The 18,667-nt window shown below is 47.9% G+C and overlaps 1 protein-coding gene across 3 annotated transcripts; it reads left to right on the top strand.

The window, feature by feature from the left end:
• Positions 1-34: 34 nt before the first annotated feature.
• Positions 35-18,667, top strand: MIGA2 (mitoguardin 2). Of its 3 annotated transcripts, none has more exons than XM_069873704.1 (17): positions 35-174; positions 1,874-2,119; positions 2,762-2,972; positions 3,882-3,994; positions 6,556-6,673; positions 7,166-7,305; positions 8,855-8,972; positions 9,158-9,258; positions 9,737-9,852; positions 10,276-10,348; positions 11,005-11,091; positions 11,753-11,851; positions 12,357-12,491; positions 13,345-13,398; positions 14,353-14,469; positions 15,097-18,557; positions 18,615-18,667. In XM_069873704.1, the coding sequence occupies exons 2-16, from the start codon at positions 2,024-2,026 to the stop codon at positions 15,295-15,297; spliced, it is 1,779 nt and encodes a 592-aa protein (XP_069729805.1). In that variant the 5' UTR covers positions 35-174; positions 1,874-2,023; the 3' UTR covers positions 15,298-18,557; positions 18,615-18,667. The 3 variants fall into 3 exon arrangements, with proteins under 3 accessions (XP_069729805.1, XP_069729806.1, XP_069729807.1); XM_069873705.1 differs by having other exon boundaries at positions 15,097-18,548; XM_069873706.1 differs by having other exon boundaries at positions 2,777-2,972.

Here is an 18,667-nt window from a genome sequence, read left to right on the forward strand (position 1 = left end):
GGAGGCGGCGCTCTGTTCTGATTGGCTGGAGGGGGGGCGGGTCTGGGCGTTGGCCACGCCCCCTCCGTGCAGGGTTGGCTGCGGCGCGGGGGGAAGGAGACGCTGCCCTTCCGCGGCAATGGCGCGCGCCGCGGGGAGAGGGCGCCGAGCGGGGCCGCGCGCCCCCCCGCCGCGGTGAGTGGTGCCGGCCACGCCGGCTCTCGGGGGCCGGGCCCGGCGGGCTGTACCATCGCGGGGCGGGGGGGGGGGGGAACCGGGCTTGGGGGCGTGCAGAGAGTGTACGGGGAAGGGGGCCGTGAGCCCAGGGGTGCAGGGGGATGGAGATGCTTATGGGGGGTGGGGGGTGAGGGTTGCCTCAAGAGTCCGGGGAGGTGGGGGGCATGTCCCAAGGGCATTTGGAGGTGTTTGGGGATGGGGGGGAATGCTCTAGGGGCATTTGAGGGTGTTTGGGGATGGGGGGGATGTCCCGGGGCATTTAGGGGTTGGGGGGTATGGCCCAGGGGCATTTGGGGGTGTTTGGGGATGGGGGGGATGCTCCAGGGGCATTTGGGGGTGTTTGGGGATGGGGGGGATGCTCCAGGGGCATTTGGTTGTGTTTGGAGATGGGGGGGATGCTCCAGGGGCATTTGGGGGTGTTTGGGGATGGGGGGGATGATCCAGGGGCATTTGGGGGTGCCCTGGGGTGCCCCAGGGGCACTTAGGGATGTCCTGGGTTGCAGGGGATATGGGGGATGCCCTAGGGGTGCATGGGGGGAGCCCCCAATAAAAGGGCTGTAGGGGTATCGAGGTGTGGGGTGGGGGGGGTTGCCCCAGAGAGATGTGAGAGCATGGGTGGATGTGTGTCTTGGGGTTGTGGGGGGATCCCCAAGGGTGCAGGGGTCCCAGAGAGCCCCGCCGGTGGGGTCCCCGCATGCCGCAGTGCTGGGTTCCCACAGGAGCTCCCACCTGGGGCCCACCTGGCTGGCAGGTTCAGCCACCTGGCAGGGCTGTGGGGAGATGCCCCAGGCAGGGATCGCCCCGATACGCAGCTGCGTGCACCCCCAGGCAAGCACAGTAACCCCCAGATAGCTCTCTGTGCCCCAAATCTCCTGCACTTTGCTCTCCTCATCTCTGCTCTGACGGAAACCTTGTGTTTAACCTTGTGGGGAGAGCCCATCGCCCGTCCCCACAGGCTCCGGCCACCTTGAGAGCGTTTTTGAAGGATGCTCCCAGAGGGGTTTGCTGGCCCACATGTTGTGGGTCTGGTAGGTACCGGGGCTCCCCACGTCGCTGTGACACCGGGGTGGGTTTCTCCTGTCCATGTGGGGGACACCAGAGCCTGGTCAGAGCAGCAGCTGGCATGCTGCAAAGGCTGGCCTGGCAAAGACTGGAGCCAGAGGGTTTTTATAACTTTGTGGTGTTTAAAAGACGACCCCTTCTGGTTTCGATATGCTCTTCTGTAGCTCTGTCCTTGGCGTGAAGCGTGTCCCTCCTCCCTCCCTGGCGCGGCCAGCAAAGCTCTGAGTAAACTCGAGCAGCGTTGAAACCTCCTGGACAAACGACCTTCGGTTGGTTTGCGATGCACAGAAAACTGCGTGAAAGCAGAGTTTTGACAATGAAAGCACACATGTGGCTATTTGTAATAATTATGTTCTGATGCGTGTCGAAATCTCTGGCAGCTATTGAGTCTGAGGATGCTGCTGCTGTAGAGCAGTTAGGAATCTGACCCCACGGTCAGTACGACAAGCTAAAAAAGTGAGAAGGTGCTTTAGATCTGCTTGGCTCTAGCAGCATTGCTGCTCCCAGTGACCTGATGTGTGGTTTCTGAAGTGCAGTGGAAGGGAGGACGGGTCGCGTTCCCTTCACTCACCTGTTTTTTCTCCTCTTCCTGCAGGATGAGGATTGCTGGATGAAGGGCAACCCCAGGACTCTGAGCCAAATGTCAGAGAAAAATTGGATTTCTTTGTGAGGAGCTCACGCAGCATCCGCAAGTGCCCTTCCCCTTCCTGGTGGCTCCTGGAGGTGCCAAGATCTTTGTGCAGACATGGCATTTAGAAGGACAGAGGGAATGTCCATCATCCAGGCCTTGGCGATGACCGTGGCAGAGATCCCTGTGTTTGTTTACACGACGTTTGGACAGGTACAACAAACAGGAAAGGTTTTTCTGCTGGGTCCCTTGGATTTTCTCTGTAGAGGTTGTCTGTGTTAGTTTTGAGGGACCGAGGCTCGAAGGGGTGATGCTGAGACACCTGAGCAGTCTGAGGGTTTATAAGAATTACATGGAGGGGTTGGGGTGGTGGGAGAGAGCTGCTCAGGGTGAGCTTGGAGAGGAGAAAGAAAGGCTTCCCACATCCCTCCCAGAAGAACACCCAGACTCAACCTTTCTCTTCTTCACAGGCACTAAAAAAAGACTTGTTTTAAAGATGACTAATGTATTTCCCACTCGTAGTAATGCAACACTTGGGGCAATATAAAGCTCAGCTATGTACCAGGGTTTAAGAATTGAATTTAGGTAACCCAGATTGCATCTGTTATGGGCTGCGTGCAAATTTTGCAGCGTGTTTTGGTGAAGAAAATTGAGACCAGATTCTCCACGTTCTGTCAAAATGATTTTCTGCAGTATCTCTGCTGCTAACTCCCAGCTGTGTAGCAGGGGCTGCGTTTTGTAGGTGGGAGGGGGAATGCTGAGGTGATTTATATTTAAGACTGCATTAAAAAATAAGAAGAAGGGTGGTGGAGTTGGTTTTTAATTGTTGCTTTTTCGTATCTTTTGTGTTTAAAGTCTGTCTTCTCTCAGCTGCGGCTCTCTCCAGGCCTGCGTAAGGTGCTGTTCGCTACAGCTCTCGGGACGGTTGCGTTGGCTCTTGCAGCTCATCAGCTGAAGCGTCGTCGTCGTCGAAAGAAGCAGATTGCTCCGGAGAAGTGCGGCTTTAAGCCTGGAGGGATCACAGTGCCCATCTTGCCAACCAGAAGGGTCTCCTCTGTGAAGAAAGGTTGGACTTGGAAAAAGGGAAAAATCCCCAAAAGCCTTTTGTAAAGGAGCAAAGAGGGTGTTAAGGGAGTGCTGGGAAGTTCCTGAGAGCCGAGGGCAGAGGAAAGCAAAGCGGTTGTGTAGTGCACTGATGCAGAATGAAATTGGAAGCCTGAAAGACAGTGCTATGAGCACAGGGTTAGCAGAGGAAAGGGAGAGACCGTCAAAAGCCTTTGTGAGAAGTGTGACACTGAGGTTTTCACCAAAGTTTGCAGTTCCCATCCCCCTTCTTGCAGACAGGCTGCGGACCCGTTGCGCCACACTTCCCCCCATAATAACGGCCTGGGGCACGTGGTGACCTGGTTGCAGATTGATCTTCATGATGCCGATATGATGTCTGACCCAGGGTTTCCGTGTGCAGCCGCATCGGGAAGGTTGGGAGATGGAGGGGAGGGTGGCCTTGGCCAGGCGAGTTGTGAGGTTCCAACTCTGTGGCAGCTCCTGCACCTGATTGAATTGATTTTTGGGGTAAGACTGACCCAGGCCCTCAGCAAAGCATTTTAGGGATTAAGCATTTGTTTTATGAAATGTATGGACATCTTTAAGTGTTTTTAATAACGTCAGTGGTCTTCTTGGCTTGAGGGAAGCTGGAGGAGTTTCTGCTCGACACTTTCTGCTTGTGCATGTCTCCTGCCATCCATAAGCAGTGAATAAATACTCATTCCTCTGGCTCAGATCCCCACTGATGTCGGTTTTCGTTGTGTCTCAAAGTAAAACAAAGCATATGGGAGATCCATGACTCATTTCTAGGTATTGGATGCTGCTTTCCCCTTCTGCAGTCACACTTGACAGGGTGGTGTTCCCCTCCATGTTTACAGCTGCAGTGAACTGGCCTTGAAATCCCATTTTTGTGTGACCTTCCCAATTGCAGGATACTCCAGCAAGAGAGTCCAGAGTCCTGGCAGCAAGAGCAATGACACACTCAGTGGGATTTCCTCCATCGAGCCCAGCAAACATTCCAGTTCTTCCCACAGCATCGCCTCGGTAAGGATCTACTCTGCTGGGCTGGGAGAAGCAGGGTTGGGAGATGCAAGATCACAAAAGTCCTTGGGTCTGCCAAAGCTTTTGGAGCAGAGCAGGTTATGGCATAATTGGAGGGCAGGCTCTGATATTAGCCTCACACTGAGTTGCCTGCATGAAACCAGTGCAGCGTTTTTCCCAGGGAGCATCCCACTTCTTTGGTCAGTGAGGGGCTGCGGGAGGATCTTGTGCATGGGACGTGGCTGTGATTCCTTGGAGCTCTTTGTAAACCCCTCAAGGAGCAAGGCTTCGTTGGAGAAGAGGAGGCTGAGGGGAGACCTCATTGCTCTCTACAACTACCTAAAAGGAAGTTGTGGAGAGGAGGGTGCTGACCTCTTCTCCCAAGTGACAGGGAACAGGACGAGAGGGAGTGGCCTCAAGCTCCGCTAAAGGAGATTCAGGCTGAACATTAGGAAAAAAAAATTCATGGAAAGGGTCACTGGGCACTGGCAGAGGCTGCCCAGGGAGGGGGTTGAGTCATCTTCCCTGGAGGGGTTTAAGGGACGGGTGGACGAGGTGCTGAGGGACATGGTTTAGCATTTGATAGGAATGGTTGGACTTGATGATCCAGTGGGTCTTTTCCAACATGGTGATTCTATGATTCATAGCAATGGGGAGCTTGTTTGCTTCCCTCTGCTGTGGGGATTTGGGTGGCCCAGCAGCCCCTGTGCCAGCACAGCCCTCCTGTGCTGGGGCTCCTTACAGCTTGCTTGGTTGTTAAAACCAAATTAACTACCAAAATCAGATAGTTGTGATTGGGAAAGAGTGTAGGCTGAGAACAGTCTTGTCATTCTGCCTTCTCCAAAGCCAAAAGCAGGCTATAAATACAGGTAATTCAGGCTTGGCCAGGCAGCAGAAGGCACCATTGCTTCTAGCCACCTCTTGTTAGACCAGCCACAGAAGGACGGGGGAGTGTTTGTGGTTTCAAGACCTGTTCTGCATGCCTATTGCTCAAAGCTTTATGAGGTGCTGTTAGAACAGTGAGCAGCACAAGCGAACCTCTGCAGTTTCATGCAGGACTTATTGTGAAACATCTCTTCAGTGTCACCTGCCAGAGCACCCGGCCTCGGTGCTGGTTAGCTCTGCTGAGGCAGGAAGGAGAAACCGCCCTTTTTTCCCTTTTTAGATGGTCCTGTATGGTTAAAGCACCACAATTAGCCAAAAATTCCTGCTGGCCTAACTGTGTCTCCAGCAGGCGGCAGTGCCGGCACAGCCCTACACCAATATTCCCCTGGGATAACTGGAAGGAATATAAAGGAATGTGTCAGTGCAGACCAAGCTGTGTCCAGCCCTGGCCTCGCTCCCCCTGCAGGGATTCTCATGTCCATTAAATTCCCCTGTGGCTTCTCCCTTTCCACAGGTGCTGTCCAGGTTTTGTATCACCAGAGTCTGTTTCTCTTTAGATAAAAAACTGATCTAAATTCCTTTTTCCACTGCCAGTGCCTGGTGAGATACTCACATGGAGAGGGATCTGTTCCCGTACCCCCTTATTTTGGGGGAGCTGAGTGTCTGTCACACTGTACCCCTTGCTTCCATGTTATTTGATGGGAAAACAGCTCATCCTTTGCACAGCTGCAGTTTCTGTCTGCTCTTGTCTGCTTCCTGGGGTTTTTCTGGGCCATGCGGTAAAGTAATCGGCACCAGTGAACTGATGATTTGCGGTTCTGGATCTCAAGGTGATGGATTAACACTCCACAGAGCTAAATCAATGGAGGCAGGGCAAGAATTCATGTCAGGCAATTACTGTAGCTTATTCCCTAGCATCAGGCTCACATTTGGACATCTTTCTCTGAGCCATATGAAAACACTGGTCATGGTTAGCATTTGATCCCAGCGCTTTATTGGGTCAGACTTTAAAAGACATTTATGTGAAATTGGAGAAAGCTGACTGTGCTGTGTGGATCTCGGTGCTCAGCCCTCCCAGGAGAAGATTTGGTTACAAAGGGAAGAGCGGGGATGCCCCCGGCCAAAATGCTCAGCTGTATTTTTGCTGGTAATCGGTTCCTTTTTCTGGATGGTGGTTGCTTCCCCCAACTTCCAGGGTTTTTTGCACAGGCAGCTGGGGCTGACATGAACTTTCTATCAAAACCATTGTCGTGATTGTTTTGGAGCTTCCCCAGGCTGTCATCTCCATCGGTGCTCTCCTGCTGGTGCTCAGTGCTGCATGGGTTTGCCATTTCCTAACGAAGCTTCAGTGTAAATTGCTTGGGAAGGTATTTCCCACACAACTTGGTGTGCTTTCAAAGGCACCGCTGTGGTGCTGGGTGGAAAAGGGGAGGAATTCTCACCTCGCCTCCCCTCTCAGCACCGTGTGGCTCTCAGAAGTTGACAGCGTAGTGTAAACCCAAGTGGAAGGGGGCCTGTAACTCTTGATGCCTTTTCCCAGGGTGAGGGGGAGCACGAGGGCAAGCACTGGGAAGGGAAATGGCTTATTGTTCAGATTTAAGTGGTCGTGGTGTTTGTGTGGTCTTAACCCTTGGAGAGAATTCAAAAAGCATTTGCGGTTCTCTGCTGCTTTCCTGCAGATGGTAGTAGTCAACTCTTCCAGTCCAACACCAGCATCAGCAGGAATGTGGGAGGCCCAGGAAATGGGGGATGCTGGAGCCCTCGGTGATTCCAGTGCAGAAAGCCTCTACATTCAAGGTAAACAAGCATGAGGGTAACATCATCCTGAGGGGGGTTATTTATCACTGTGAGAGCAAAAAGAGGATGTAAACTGATATAAAGCATCAGCAGCTCAATGTAGAGCTCTACCAGGAAGCTTTCTTCCGTTATAAACTTAAACTCAGTCACTTGTTAGTTATAGAAGTCCCATCTTCTCCTAAAGAAACAGTTCTCTGTGTTCTTGGTAAATCATTTACTTCCAAAATGCTGTTCTTCAAGCAATGGGCTTGCCTTGTGCAGGGAATAGTCTTTTGGCAGTGACGTAGCTGATGTTTGAGGATATTTTCCTTAACTTCTAATCCAAATGAAAACATATTCTAAAGGAAAAGAAATAGAATACATTTATTCTTTCTTATCAGTTGAGGAGAGGCTTCCCTATTTGCTGTACCATCTGATTGAGTGAAATCTTGTGCTGTATTGCTTTGTTCCTAAGTTGGGACTCTCACAGCTTGTATTTGGTTGCGTTGCCAGGCATGGAGCTCTTTGAGGAGGCTCTGCAGAAGTGGGAGCAGGCGCTGACCATCAGGCAGAGGGACAGTGCTGGCACCAGCACCCCCGTGCCCTGGGACAGCAGGAGACAGACTGACAGCATGTCTGAGAACATCCCCGAGGTACGTCTCCACTCTCCCTTTGCATTTGCCAGCTGAAAGACCAGCCTGGGTGTGGAAGCAGCAATTAGGAGTTTAAAAGAAGAGCAAATTAAGGGCAGAGCTGGGCCAGACTCTGTTTAAGAGCTGTCTGTGTTTGCAGCTTCCTCATGCAATGTGAGGGGGTGTTTTTAATTTCTTTTACTTCTTAATAAGTCTCGCCCCCTCGTTCCCCAGCGTTTCTACCCACCTTCCAGCATCGTGTCAGTCACTGTCAGGCAAGTCCTCCAGCAGCAGAGGCTGCAGTAGGAAAAAGCTGTAACAAATACAGCAGCAGAAAGAAAGAAATGGCTTTTTGCCTGGCCATGTTATGTCTGTAAGTTTTAAACTCATTTGAAAGTGGAGATGTTGATGGTTGCTGTTGCTTCTGAGGAAGCTGGGAGAAGCAGAGGCTGGCTGCCTGCATGCGTTAATGAGTGAAGTGAAGGAGCTAAGTGTGCCGCTGCTCACTGAGCAAGTGAGTCAGGGAGAAGTGTAACTTGTTCTGCCTACATCTACAGACAAAAGACTTTTAGGACAACGTCTTGGTGTCTTGGACTTGAGGACTATGCAGGGAAGAGGAGATCCAAACTAGAACAGCTCAGTGACAGTCAGGAAGAAAAAGAGAGCAGCTGTAGCTCAGGACTGTGAAAGGAGCTGAATTCTGAACTGTCCAGGAATTCTCTCTGACAAAAAGTGTTTCCAGCCTCTTATAAACAGGGCTGGTAGCAAGGATGCGGGATACTTGTCTTTTGTGATATCCAAGTCAAATCTGGGTTCTTCTGTTGTTTCTGTCTTTGAAGAGTCCTGTAGTGTTTCTAAAATTGACTTAAAACCAGTTGATTCATTATCAAAATAGATTTCATGCTTCTTGTTAATGCTTCTGTCTTCATGTCATCTTCATATCTAAAGCAGAAAATGTGCCATAACAGTAGGAAAGTACCGTAAATCTTATTTAATGTGGCTTGTTTGGGATATTGAGCTGTGTCAGAGCAGACAGAGGGGATGAGGCCAAGATGCTGTGTAAGTCTTATTTATCTCCCTTTTTTTTTTTTTCCCTATCCTCCTGTGCTGCTTACAGCAAACTTTGCTTATGCCCAGCACCTTCATCCAAGGACTCTTACTCTGTTATCCATTTCTGGATGCTCTGCTGTATTCAACACAGGTTTTCTGATGTGAATCCCTCTTGAGATTAGCTTAAAGTCACAAGTCAGGAGAACCAAGTCCCCTGTAAGTCAATAAAATATCTGTTTTTCTGGATGGCAGGTTAAAGTTCTTACGTTCTTTCTTCCTTTTTCAACAGGAAAACAAAATTGCAGAGCTAAAAAGCCAGAGGGTTTGAATAAGCTGTGTAGAAGCTTCCCTCCCCTTGCATTATTAGCTGCATTGTAGGATTAATGAGTCCTCTTTTTTTTTAAATCAGTTAATCTGCAACTGTAAATCCCATTTTACTGAAAATTTCCTTCCATATTTGTGCTGTCAATCTGTCTCTGCCCAGCTGGCTAATGAAGGGTGGCATTTGTTTCTGTTCAAGGAGGAGTCGCAGAACAGGGAGTTTGCTGAGAAGCTGGAATCCCTCTTGCACCGAGCCTACCACCTCCAGGAAGAGTTTGGGTCTTCGCTTCCATCAGACAGCATGCTGCTGGATCTGGGTATGGGAGCCGGGTTGGAAATGCATTAGAAGGCCAGTTTCTTCTCTGATTTTATGGCTTTTTCTGTAATCAGGCAATGAAATAATGACGAAGTGCTGTTTGCGGAGGTGGGAGGGACGGCACGGTGGCTAAGAGGGGTGATAGTCCATAAACTCCAACACATGCAGCTTCTTCCTCTCCTCCAGAAAAGACTTTAATGCTTCCACTGACAGATGGGTCATTGCGGCTTCGGACAGATGACGAAGAGAGCTCGATTTCTGAGGACTCCTTCTTCTCTGCAGCAGAGGTGACTGGAGTTTCAGCTGTCCGTAGCAGTCCAGCTGCTTGGAGGGGAGCCACAAAAGCAGTGGAGCCATACATGTCTTGGTAGAGAAAGATCATAGAACATGGAGTAACAGCCCAAGCTGGGAGGTTCAAGATGGATATTAGAAAAGCTGTTTAATTAGAGGCATGGTGCAGCCCTTTCCAGCCAGCATTTCCATGTCATCTTCCTATCTAAAGTAGAAAACGTGCTGTAACAGTAGGAAAGTACCGTAAATCTAATGTAATATGGCTTGATTGTGTAAATTTTAGGGGATATTGAACTGCATCAGAGCTGAGACAGCTTTGAAACTGGTGGAAAGAGAAATACCTTTGCATGAAATAATTGGCACTGACAGAAGTTTGCTAGCTGAAGAAGGCACATCTTATGTGCAGCCTCTGCATATTTGCAAATATTTAATGAGATCATTTTGTTCTTCCCGTGCCTTTTGCCACCTGTACAGCTCTTTGACCCTCTCCACTTTGAGGAAATACCGTTCCACCTCTCTAAGCCAGTAGCGGCGTATGAAGAAGCTCTGCAGTTAGTGAAAGAAGGGAAAGTTGCGTGCCGGACGCTGAGGTGAAGTGCCAGCTGGAGCTGTGGGTCCTTGTCTCAAGGCTCCTTGGAGCAGCGTGAACACATTACTTGCCTTTGAGCAGCTCTATAACCAGGATAACCCTTTGGGGGTAGAAACTCTTCGCATCCTTCCTGCTGGTTTGGACTTCCAGAGGAACTGTAGATTTTTAGAACACATATTGAGGAAGGGTAATAGTCCCAGAAAATCAGAAATGAGAAATGTGCCTATTCTGTGTGGCTGCCTGGTGCTGGAACAGCCTTGGCAGAGGTGCTGTGGTTCCCCAGGGAGCTGCACAAAGGCAATGCAGTTGTTACTTGCTCCTAGGTGCACACTGGGATTTACTTTTTTTCTAAGGGAGCGTAGTTGTTAAGATTACAGACATCAGGAGGGATGATACTTACACAGTAATTCTCCTTTCCCTCTAGGACAGAGCTCCTTGGCTGCTACAGTGACCAGGATTTCCTTGCGAAGCTGCACTGTGTCAGGCAGGCCTTCCAGGTGAGAATGGCAAAAGGCTTCTGGGTTCTTGTGGTGCATTGTTGCCAGCAGCATGTTCCCTGCCTGTGCAGGCGTGACGTCTTTGTCTCTGAAGAGCAAAAGCAGAAGCAGCAGCATCCCAAGCTCCTGTTTAACTCTGTCATCCAGTCCCAGTTGATTTGATTTGGAGAGGATGAGGATCTCCTGGTCCCCGTGCCCAGCTTGAGCAGTGGTAATGTGGCCACTGATGCTGGTTTAGTTCTGGGAGGTGAAAGTTTGGTAATTTCAGAGTGGCCCAAGAGCTACTGCTCCCACTTGAGAGCTTTTTGCTGGGTTGGAGTCAAACCTCTGAAGTCGAGGAGTAGGATTTCCTTGTCCTTATCACAATCCATGTCCTAGGAATGTATGTCTAGAGCCTGAAGAGCAGCTTTTGTGCTCTGGCCCCACTGCTGCTCTGTGGCTCCTGTGCCTCTTGTTGCTGCCTCCATTCTTTCAGCCTAACTTTAAACTCGCTTCCTGGAGAGAGCAGTTTTATTTTCTAGACTCCAGCCTATTAAAGGTTAATGATACTGGTATATGCAGCATTGCACTGCTTTGTGTCCTGTCTTTTTTTCTCCCAGCTCAGAATTCGTGTGAGCGTAGGCGTTCACAGGAGACTTCTTGTGTTCCCTTTGCAGGAGCTGCTGGAGGATGAAAGCAATCAACTGTTTTTTGGGGAGGTCGGGAAGCAAATGGTGATAGGACTGATGACAAAAGCTGAAAAGGTAGGAATTTTGTCTAACAATTCAGCTGTGAGGACAGGGACACTTAGTCCTGCATCCCAATCTAGTTATTCCAATGTCTTGGAAGGAGAAAGAATACTTAGAATCTGTGTGCTGGTGACTATTGCGACACATAAGGTGTTTGTGCTTTTATTCTTGTTTAACCAAATTTTCTTGAAAGAAGCTCTCTGTGCTGCTCATGCCTGCAGTTTGATGCTGTGCCACACTGGAGTGTACAGAGGGTTGGGGCTGCGCACCAGCAATGGCATCGCATCAGGGAATATAGGAAAGGGAAAAGAGAATCAAACCTTTGCCTCAACCACAGACCAGCCCTCAGATCCCTGGCTTAGCACTGCTTATCCCCTAAACAAGGAGATCATCGCTTGCACGGTGTTAGTCCCTTGCTGGCTTAGTTTGCTTACAGGTATCTCTTCCTCCTTCCTTGAAGAAAATGGAGCAACACATGTGCTTTGAGTCACAACTGAGCCCGGGGCTATCTGTACCTCGCAGAAATTAATTCCCTCTGTCTGCACAAAGTGTTTTGGGCTGAAAACATTAGCCAGTTGCACACATGGTGTTAGCTCCAAATAGAATAGTGAAACTTTGGTCAAAATGCCCCCAGCTGTTGTACCTAATAAAGTGTTTTGTTCCTCTGTTCTCCCAGAATCCCAAAGCTTTTCTGGAAAGCTATGAGGAGATGCTGCGTTATGCACTGAAGCAAGAGACCTGGGCAACCACTCAGCAGGAGCTGGAGGGAAGAGGGGTTGGTAAAGACGTTCCCTCTAGAAAGTTGTAGAGGAGTTGGAGGATAATGAATCCGTAGGAATGGGCCAGGAGTGACAGAACTGCTCTGAAATACAATTAGTTTGCAATTGTACATTGTTGGGGAGGGCGAGGGGAACATTGGCTGTTGGGGTGTTTAAGCTTTGCAGCAAATCTTGCCTTCAGCAACATCAGCTCTACTGTAGCTAAAAAAACCACACCAAACCCCAAATCCTCTTTGTTTTTTTTCCCTAGAGAGCACAAGCTACTGTCTGTGAGTCTAAGATTTGTTTGCCATTTGACTGTTTTTTTTCTGGACACAGGACTAGTAAATCTCTGGACCAGTCCCTCCGTGGGGGCTGTGAGCTAAGTGTGCACAGTTCAGTCCTCCTGCCTGGGTGGCAAACTTCAGCTCATTAAGTTCTGTTGCTTCAAGGCAAAAAGAGAGAAGTCCATCTGCTTTTTCGAAATCTGTTTCCTTTACAAGCTGTTCTGCTCTCTGGTAGGTGGTGTGCATGAGTTTCTTTGATATCGTGCTGGACTTCATCCTCATGGATGCTTTTGAGGATCTGGAGAACCCTCCCTCTTCTGTGCTGGCTGTGCTGCGCAACCGATGGCTCTCCGACAGCTTCAAGGAGACGGTGCGCTAAGCGGGTCCTTGTTCTGAGCGTGAGATCACGGTGCCAAGAGCAAAACCTTGGCTGTTGTGGCTGAGCTGAATGCACTCTTTGGAAATAACCATGCTTTCTTGAAGCTCTAGACAGCAATCTTCAGTACATGTAAATTGTTTGCAGGAAAGCTTTGCTTATTTTGAAAGCATCTGGTTGGCTCCAATAGACTTATTTCTCTAGCAGCCTTTCTTAGGGATGCCATGGAGATGTTAAAAGATGACAGCGTGTATTTCCATGAATAAGAAAATCAAAATATAGGGAAAAAGATGGTTTTTTTTTGCACCTGGCCATTCATTCTGATGGTTCCTCAGCAGACACTGGGGCTTAAATAGCAACGTGCTTCTCTAGTCCTGGCCCCCAGCTGCATATTTAAGATGGATTTAGTTTCATAGACTGAGAAAAAGATGTTTGGGAGGCACCTTTGATCATCTGTCTGCTTACAGTGTGCGTGCTGGGGTGTTTGGCAACCACCTTGCTGCCCAGGGAGTCACCTTCCCTGGAGGGGTTTAAGGGATGGGTGGACGAGGCACTGAGGGACATGGTTTAGTGATTGATAGGAATGGTTGGACTCGATGATCCGGTGGGTCTCTTCCAACCTAGTGATTCTATGATTCTGTATTGTCTGACTTCAAACACTTTGGCTTTTCTGGAATGGGTCTTGAGTGACCAAATCTGCTCCCAATTCACTTAGGTTTTGCCAGTAACTTTAGAGTTGTTGGCACAAAAGGGCCACTCTTTTGATATTGTGATGACAATGTGTTGGTAAACTGTTTTTATTCTGAAAAGTAATCCCAGTAACTGATGGTCTCTCCATTAATTGTAGGCTCTAGCAACTGCCTGCTGGTCGGTTCTGAAAGCAAAACGGAGGCTTTTGATGGTAAGCAAGATTGATTTAAAGGGAAAGAATGTAATGTATTTGTAGCTGAAAAGATAACACCTAGATCTTGACAAAATACAAAATCTAAGTGGTATAACTGAACTGAGTCGCATTCTTTGTGATGCTTTAAAGCCCTGGGGTCCTGCTGACATTGCTACAGCGCTGTGCCAGTGTTTTACCGAATCGGTCTGATTTTATTCTCCCTTTTTATTAATGTGAGGATTCAAAAGACAATATTTCCTCTCTGGTATTCCCTCTCTCTGCTCACAATGCCCTAGGAATGGTCACAGACACCAAGCAACAGGGAGCTGCTCCTGCATTGCACTTTCCCTGTTGGCAACACAATGAATGGCTCATGTGCTTCTCCGCTTCCCAGTACTGACTAGCTATTATTTGATGCTTTTCCCTTAAATCTGTGGCTTTCTAAAGTATAACAGCAGATGAGTTAATGGACTTGGAGAACAGGAAGCTGCAACTTCACAACCCCGGTTCAACCCTGTGGCCTCTAGCAGGTTTTCAACTTCTGTCCCACAACCAGCTAGTGCAACTGGGTTTGTCTCATGAAATGGTGCAAAGAGAAGCGAGAGCACTGGGAACTGTATTGGTGCTGCTATACAGTAGCTCTGTCTTAGATGTTTGCATGCCCTTTCCTGGCTTGGTCTGGAGATTATAAATAGTCTATAAAGAATGCCTGATGGTTGCCTTTCGTTTTCTTCTATTTATTTTCCTACTGAAATAATAGTTTAGAAATATGAAGATAGAAAACTTTACTCATCCTTCAAGGGATCAGAAAGATAAATGTAATTCTGCAGGAAGATGAGTTCTTAAGTAGCTCTTAACTTCAGTTACTGAAGCATGGTGCTTTCTGGCAGGGAGTTTGGTAGCTGATACAGGATAAGCTGCTAATTCTGTCTGAGAACCTAGACCAACCGATTCTTTCCTTCTCTCTGGCAGGTACCAGATGGCTTTATCTCTCATTTCTACTCCGTATCGGAGCATGTCAGTCCTGTTCTAGCCTTTGGTTTTCTGGGGCCCAAGCAGCAGCTTTCTGAAGTCTGCGGTTTCTTCAAGGTAAGATGGCTTTTCTGTATCTAATCTGAGTGGAGCTCCTGCTATCTGCTGGCTTAAAGCTGCAGGCATGAGCTTTTGGTGACTGATGCGGCGTTAAGAAACTTGGCTCTGTATAAAAACTGTTAAAAAATCACTGTGTTTTGAGATGCAGATTGCTGAATTCAGATTGATAAAAACTCCCAGCACTATTTACCATAGCTGATAGAAAAAGGGTCTGATGAGATCAATTTATACCTTCAGTACTGAAAAAGATGAGTGCATATGCTGAAAGAGTATCTTGTCTAAGAGTTTATGGGATCTCAAAGTTATATATTTGATCTTAAAGCCTAAATCCTCTTGTTGTTGTTGATACTATCATGAGAGTCTGCATTGTATTCATTAAATGTCTGCATGGATGTTGCTGTGGACATCAGCGTTGCTTGCCTGACTGCAGGAACTCTGATGTCCTATTTGAGAGGCATGAGGGGATCTGGCCACAAATGTGATACCCAGCGTGAAGCAGATCTTTGCTTGTATGGCAGAGGTGCAAAATTCCTTTGGGGTTCTCCGGTTGCTGCAGTTCAGGCAGCTGGTATTGGCAGATGGGAGGAGATCTCCTTACCGTAAACCTTCCTTTTGTCTCTGCAGCACCAGATAGTGCAATATCTGAAGGACATGTTTGATTTGGACATCGTGAGATACACAACAGTGCAGTCGCTGGCAGAAGACATTTTGCAGCTGTCGCGGCGGCGCAGTGAGATCCTCTTGGGATATCTGGGCACCGAGACTTCCCCCGAGATGAACGGCATGCTTCCTGGTGAAAATGAGCCGCTGAAGGAGCTCATCTAGTGTCAGTCAGGGGAGGAAAAATTTTGCACAAGGACCTTTTTCCTCCCAGAGATGGATAAAGCTACCTGAAATGTGGCAGCAAGACTTATCTCAACACACAGCAACCTGGTGGGACCTTCTGCTTTTTGTAGTCAGTAGTGTTTGCTGGGATGGATCCAGGACCACTTGCCAGCTTATGGTTTGAATTTCTTCTTTGTTCCACCTTCCTGTTCTTTTTATTAGCATTATTTTTTAATGTGTCATATAAACTATGACTGCCTGGGCCCAGAGTTATGCCCAATTCTCTCGAATAGGGCAACGTATGTACCTGTTTGACCTGTGCATTTTCTGAGAGGTAATCCGTGACGTTTACGATGGTGTGTGGGAGCAGGAACATTGTTGGTAATTTCTCCACTTGACCCATATCTTTTACAGGAGGCTTTGTTTGTTTTGGGGTTTTTATTATTGTTCCTCTCTGCTGTGTTTCTACAGACATTGCTGCTGATTTTCACCTTACGTGTTTTAGCACATGCAATGTGACTAGCAAAGATTTCTTTCCTAAGGAGGAAGAAATACTTCTGTAAAGCACTGATGTAAAATGCAGACTTCTGTAAGCAGTCTGAAGCTCTGAGGAAGTTTGTCTGCTCTCTGTGTTGCTGCTCTTTGCAGGCTAGCTGATGGGCTCTGTGCCATGGCCGTCCTCGCTTAAGAGATAGCTGAGGTTTGTGTTTGCCCCTAAGGCAAGTTTGTGTGAGGAGAGGGTGGGTTTGCATCCTGCCTGTGCGTGCACTAAGTCTTCAACATCCATCAAAGTGCCTTGCTGTATTTCAGAATGAGCCAGCAGCAGTTTTCGCTGGGTAGGAGGTGTGGGGTGTGCACAAGGAGAGAGAACCGGTCTAATGTGGTGCCTGTTCCTGTGATGCACAAGGGATTCCGAGGTGTAGGTGTTGGGATGTGGTGTACAAAGAGGGAGGCAGCTGGAGAGCTGGGATCAAGCTGCTAGAAAGGAATCGATTCTTTATAGTCTGTCAATCCTAAGAAACGTAGCATAGTTTTGGGTATCAAATGCATGCGTATGTAGGACCTTATTGTGCTGAGATGGACTCTTCTCAAATGATGTGTTCCTGACCACACAGCTGGTACCTGAAATCTAGCGGCTCTGGGCCACGTACTGAGTTTAGTATAGGATAGTAGCAGGGGAGCGTGCGGGACTTGAAGCAGTTCTGGTTTTCATGTGGTGTTCGCAGTGATTTTCTGGGTCCTCTGAGTGCCGCAGATGAAGGGTGATGCTCCTGTGCTTCCTCCTGTTCCAGTCCACATATACCTCCAATACCCAAGGAGGTCTTCAGGGAGAAGAAAAGGAGGACTTTCAGAAAAGTGTGGGCTTCACTGTTTTTTACAGATTTTACAGACACTCCCTTCTGTCTGTTCCTGGTGAAAGGTGTAAGTCTGATCTAACTGTATTTTTGCAAGGGAAACAAAGAAATAAGAATCTGGAGTTTCCATATGAGTGGAAAGCCAGTGCATGGGCTTGGAGAATACAAATGTCTTCTGTCTTCTTCTTCAGAAATGTAATGTGGATTCTGCTAGTAACAGCAGGAAGGAAATCAGCAGGGAAAAAGGAAACGGGAGGATGTAAAAGGAGTAGATTAATGCTCCTGAGATGCTTGCAAGAGGGTAAGTGTAGAGCATGTAACATCTGTTGCTTAATAAGCACAACAGACTGATGTGGCTTATCCTGACAACCAGATTAATGCAATAAACAAGACAGTGCTGAGGCAGAAGCGAAGACCAGCTGACCCGAGTGAGGCTGCATGAAATAAACTGTTAGGAGGAGGATTTAAGAGGCAGCAGTTAAACTAGGAAAGGTCTCTGAGGTGTCTTGCTCCTGGTAGCATGCAGTGAGAGAAGGAACAGAGGATGTTGTATTAGCACGGCACACCTGCTGCATGTAAACTGTGATTCAAAAGGATGTTGTATTCTGAAAGCAAGTTACTTTGCCAAAACAAAAGTTTATAGTGCTTTGTGCTCTTGTCTGGATGGTTTAGAAGACAGAGAAACTTCAGCAGCTTTGTATAGCAGTTAAAAAGATGATAAATGTGAAGATTAATGTCATAAGATGGATTGTAATTCTAAACAATCAATGCTGTTAATTTCTCATTTTTAGAGTTGTTTTATGTGTATTTATTTACTACTATGAGTGTCTTTTGGCCTCAGTGCCGGGGCAGCCTACCTGCTTTGTGTACAGACGAGAACGCTAGCCTCTGCCTTTGGCTTTTCACATCCTTGCAGGAGAAGATACTGAAACAGGGTCCCCACGAAACAAACACTAACTTGCACTTCAGCTTTTTACGTTAAGAAATTGCAAATTCCTAATCAATCAAATGGAAGAATATAGTTTTACAACAGCTTTATGCTTTTCCTTAGCCCTTATTGCAAGTGGGGTACGCTGGTTAAAGAGGGATCTTCCTTGAGAACATCCACAGCTTCTTGGACATTGAGTTCTCCCCCTCTGCCCACCAATGCTAACTTGCTCCTGCACGAGCCAAGGATGTCTGCTGAGATAAACTGATTTTCTCTTTACAGGGGAGGATGTTAAACTTCTCTGTGCTACCCCCTCGCCCCTGCTGTTTCGTTGCTGCTCTTCCTCTTTCCCCAGTCCCTCTGTAGCTTGAGAGGAAAGGCAGAGGAAAGGTGTTTGCAGCCTCTGCACGGTGCTGCTTGGATCAGTGAGCTGTTCCTGTGGGAGAAGCTCTCCCTGACCTTGAGGGGTGGTGGTCAGTGACCTGCTGCCTTCAGTTCTTTTGGCTGCAGCCCCAAGAAGGAGCTCGGGGTGCTCCTGCTGATCACGTCCAGAGCAGGGCTTGGCCAAGCAGCAGCCACCTCACACTCATCTGTTTTGCAGGGTAGAGTAAAAGGTTGTGATGGAAGAACTCTCTGCCTTCTGGCTGCGTAAGAGATTCCTAGAAAATCCTCCTTTCCCCAGCATATTGTGTTCTAGCAAAGGAAATTCTTCAGTATTAGTAGCGGATGAGTTACGTGTTCCAGTAGGACCTCTAGAGATAAGATATTTGCCTTTTTTATAATGAACCCTTATTCTCAAGGGGTTAAATCATTCTGGGTTGACACTTGCAAGATTTTAACACTGATGGGGATTTAAAGTGGCTTAGCAGTGATGAAATAAAATCCTTCAATGGTTTCAGATGCTTAAACAGGATTTCAAATATGCATGACTTTCAGTTTTTATGTGGACGTTGTAACAAGCTTCACCAGTGGTTAAAGTACATACTCGGTACTTTAGTGTGTGTGTAGAGACTACACCAAATGGCTCCTGGCAGGTCTTCATGGGCTTAACAGCACAAATACATCAATAAAAAAGAATGAGGAAAAA

This window comes from Phaenicophaeus curvirostris, chromosome 20 (assembly GCF_032191515.1).
Source record: "Phaenicophaeus curvirostris isolate KB17595 chromosome 20, BPBGC_Pcur_1.0, whole genome shotgun sequence".
Lineage (NCBI taxonomy): Eukaryota > Metazoa > Chordata > Aves > Cuculiformes > Cuculidae > Phaenicophaeus > Phaenicophaeus curvirostris.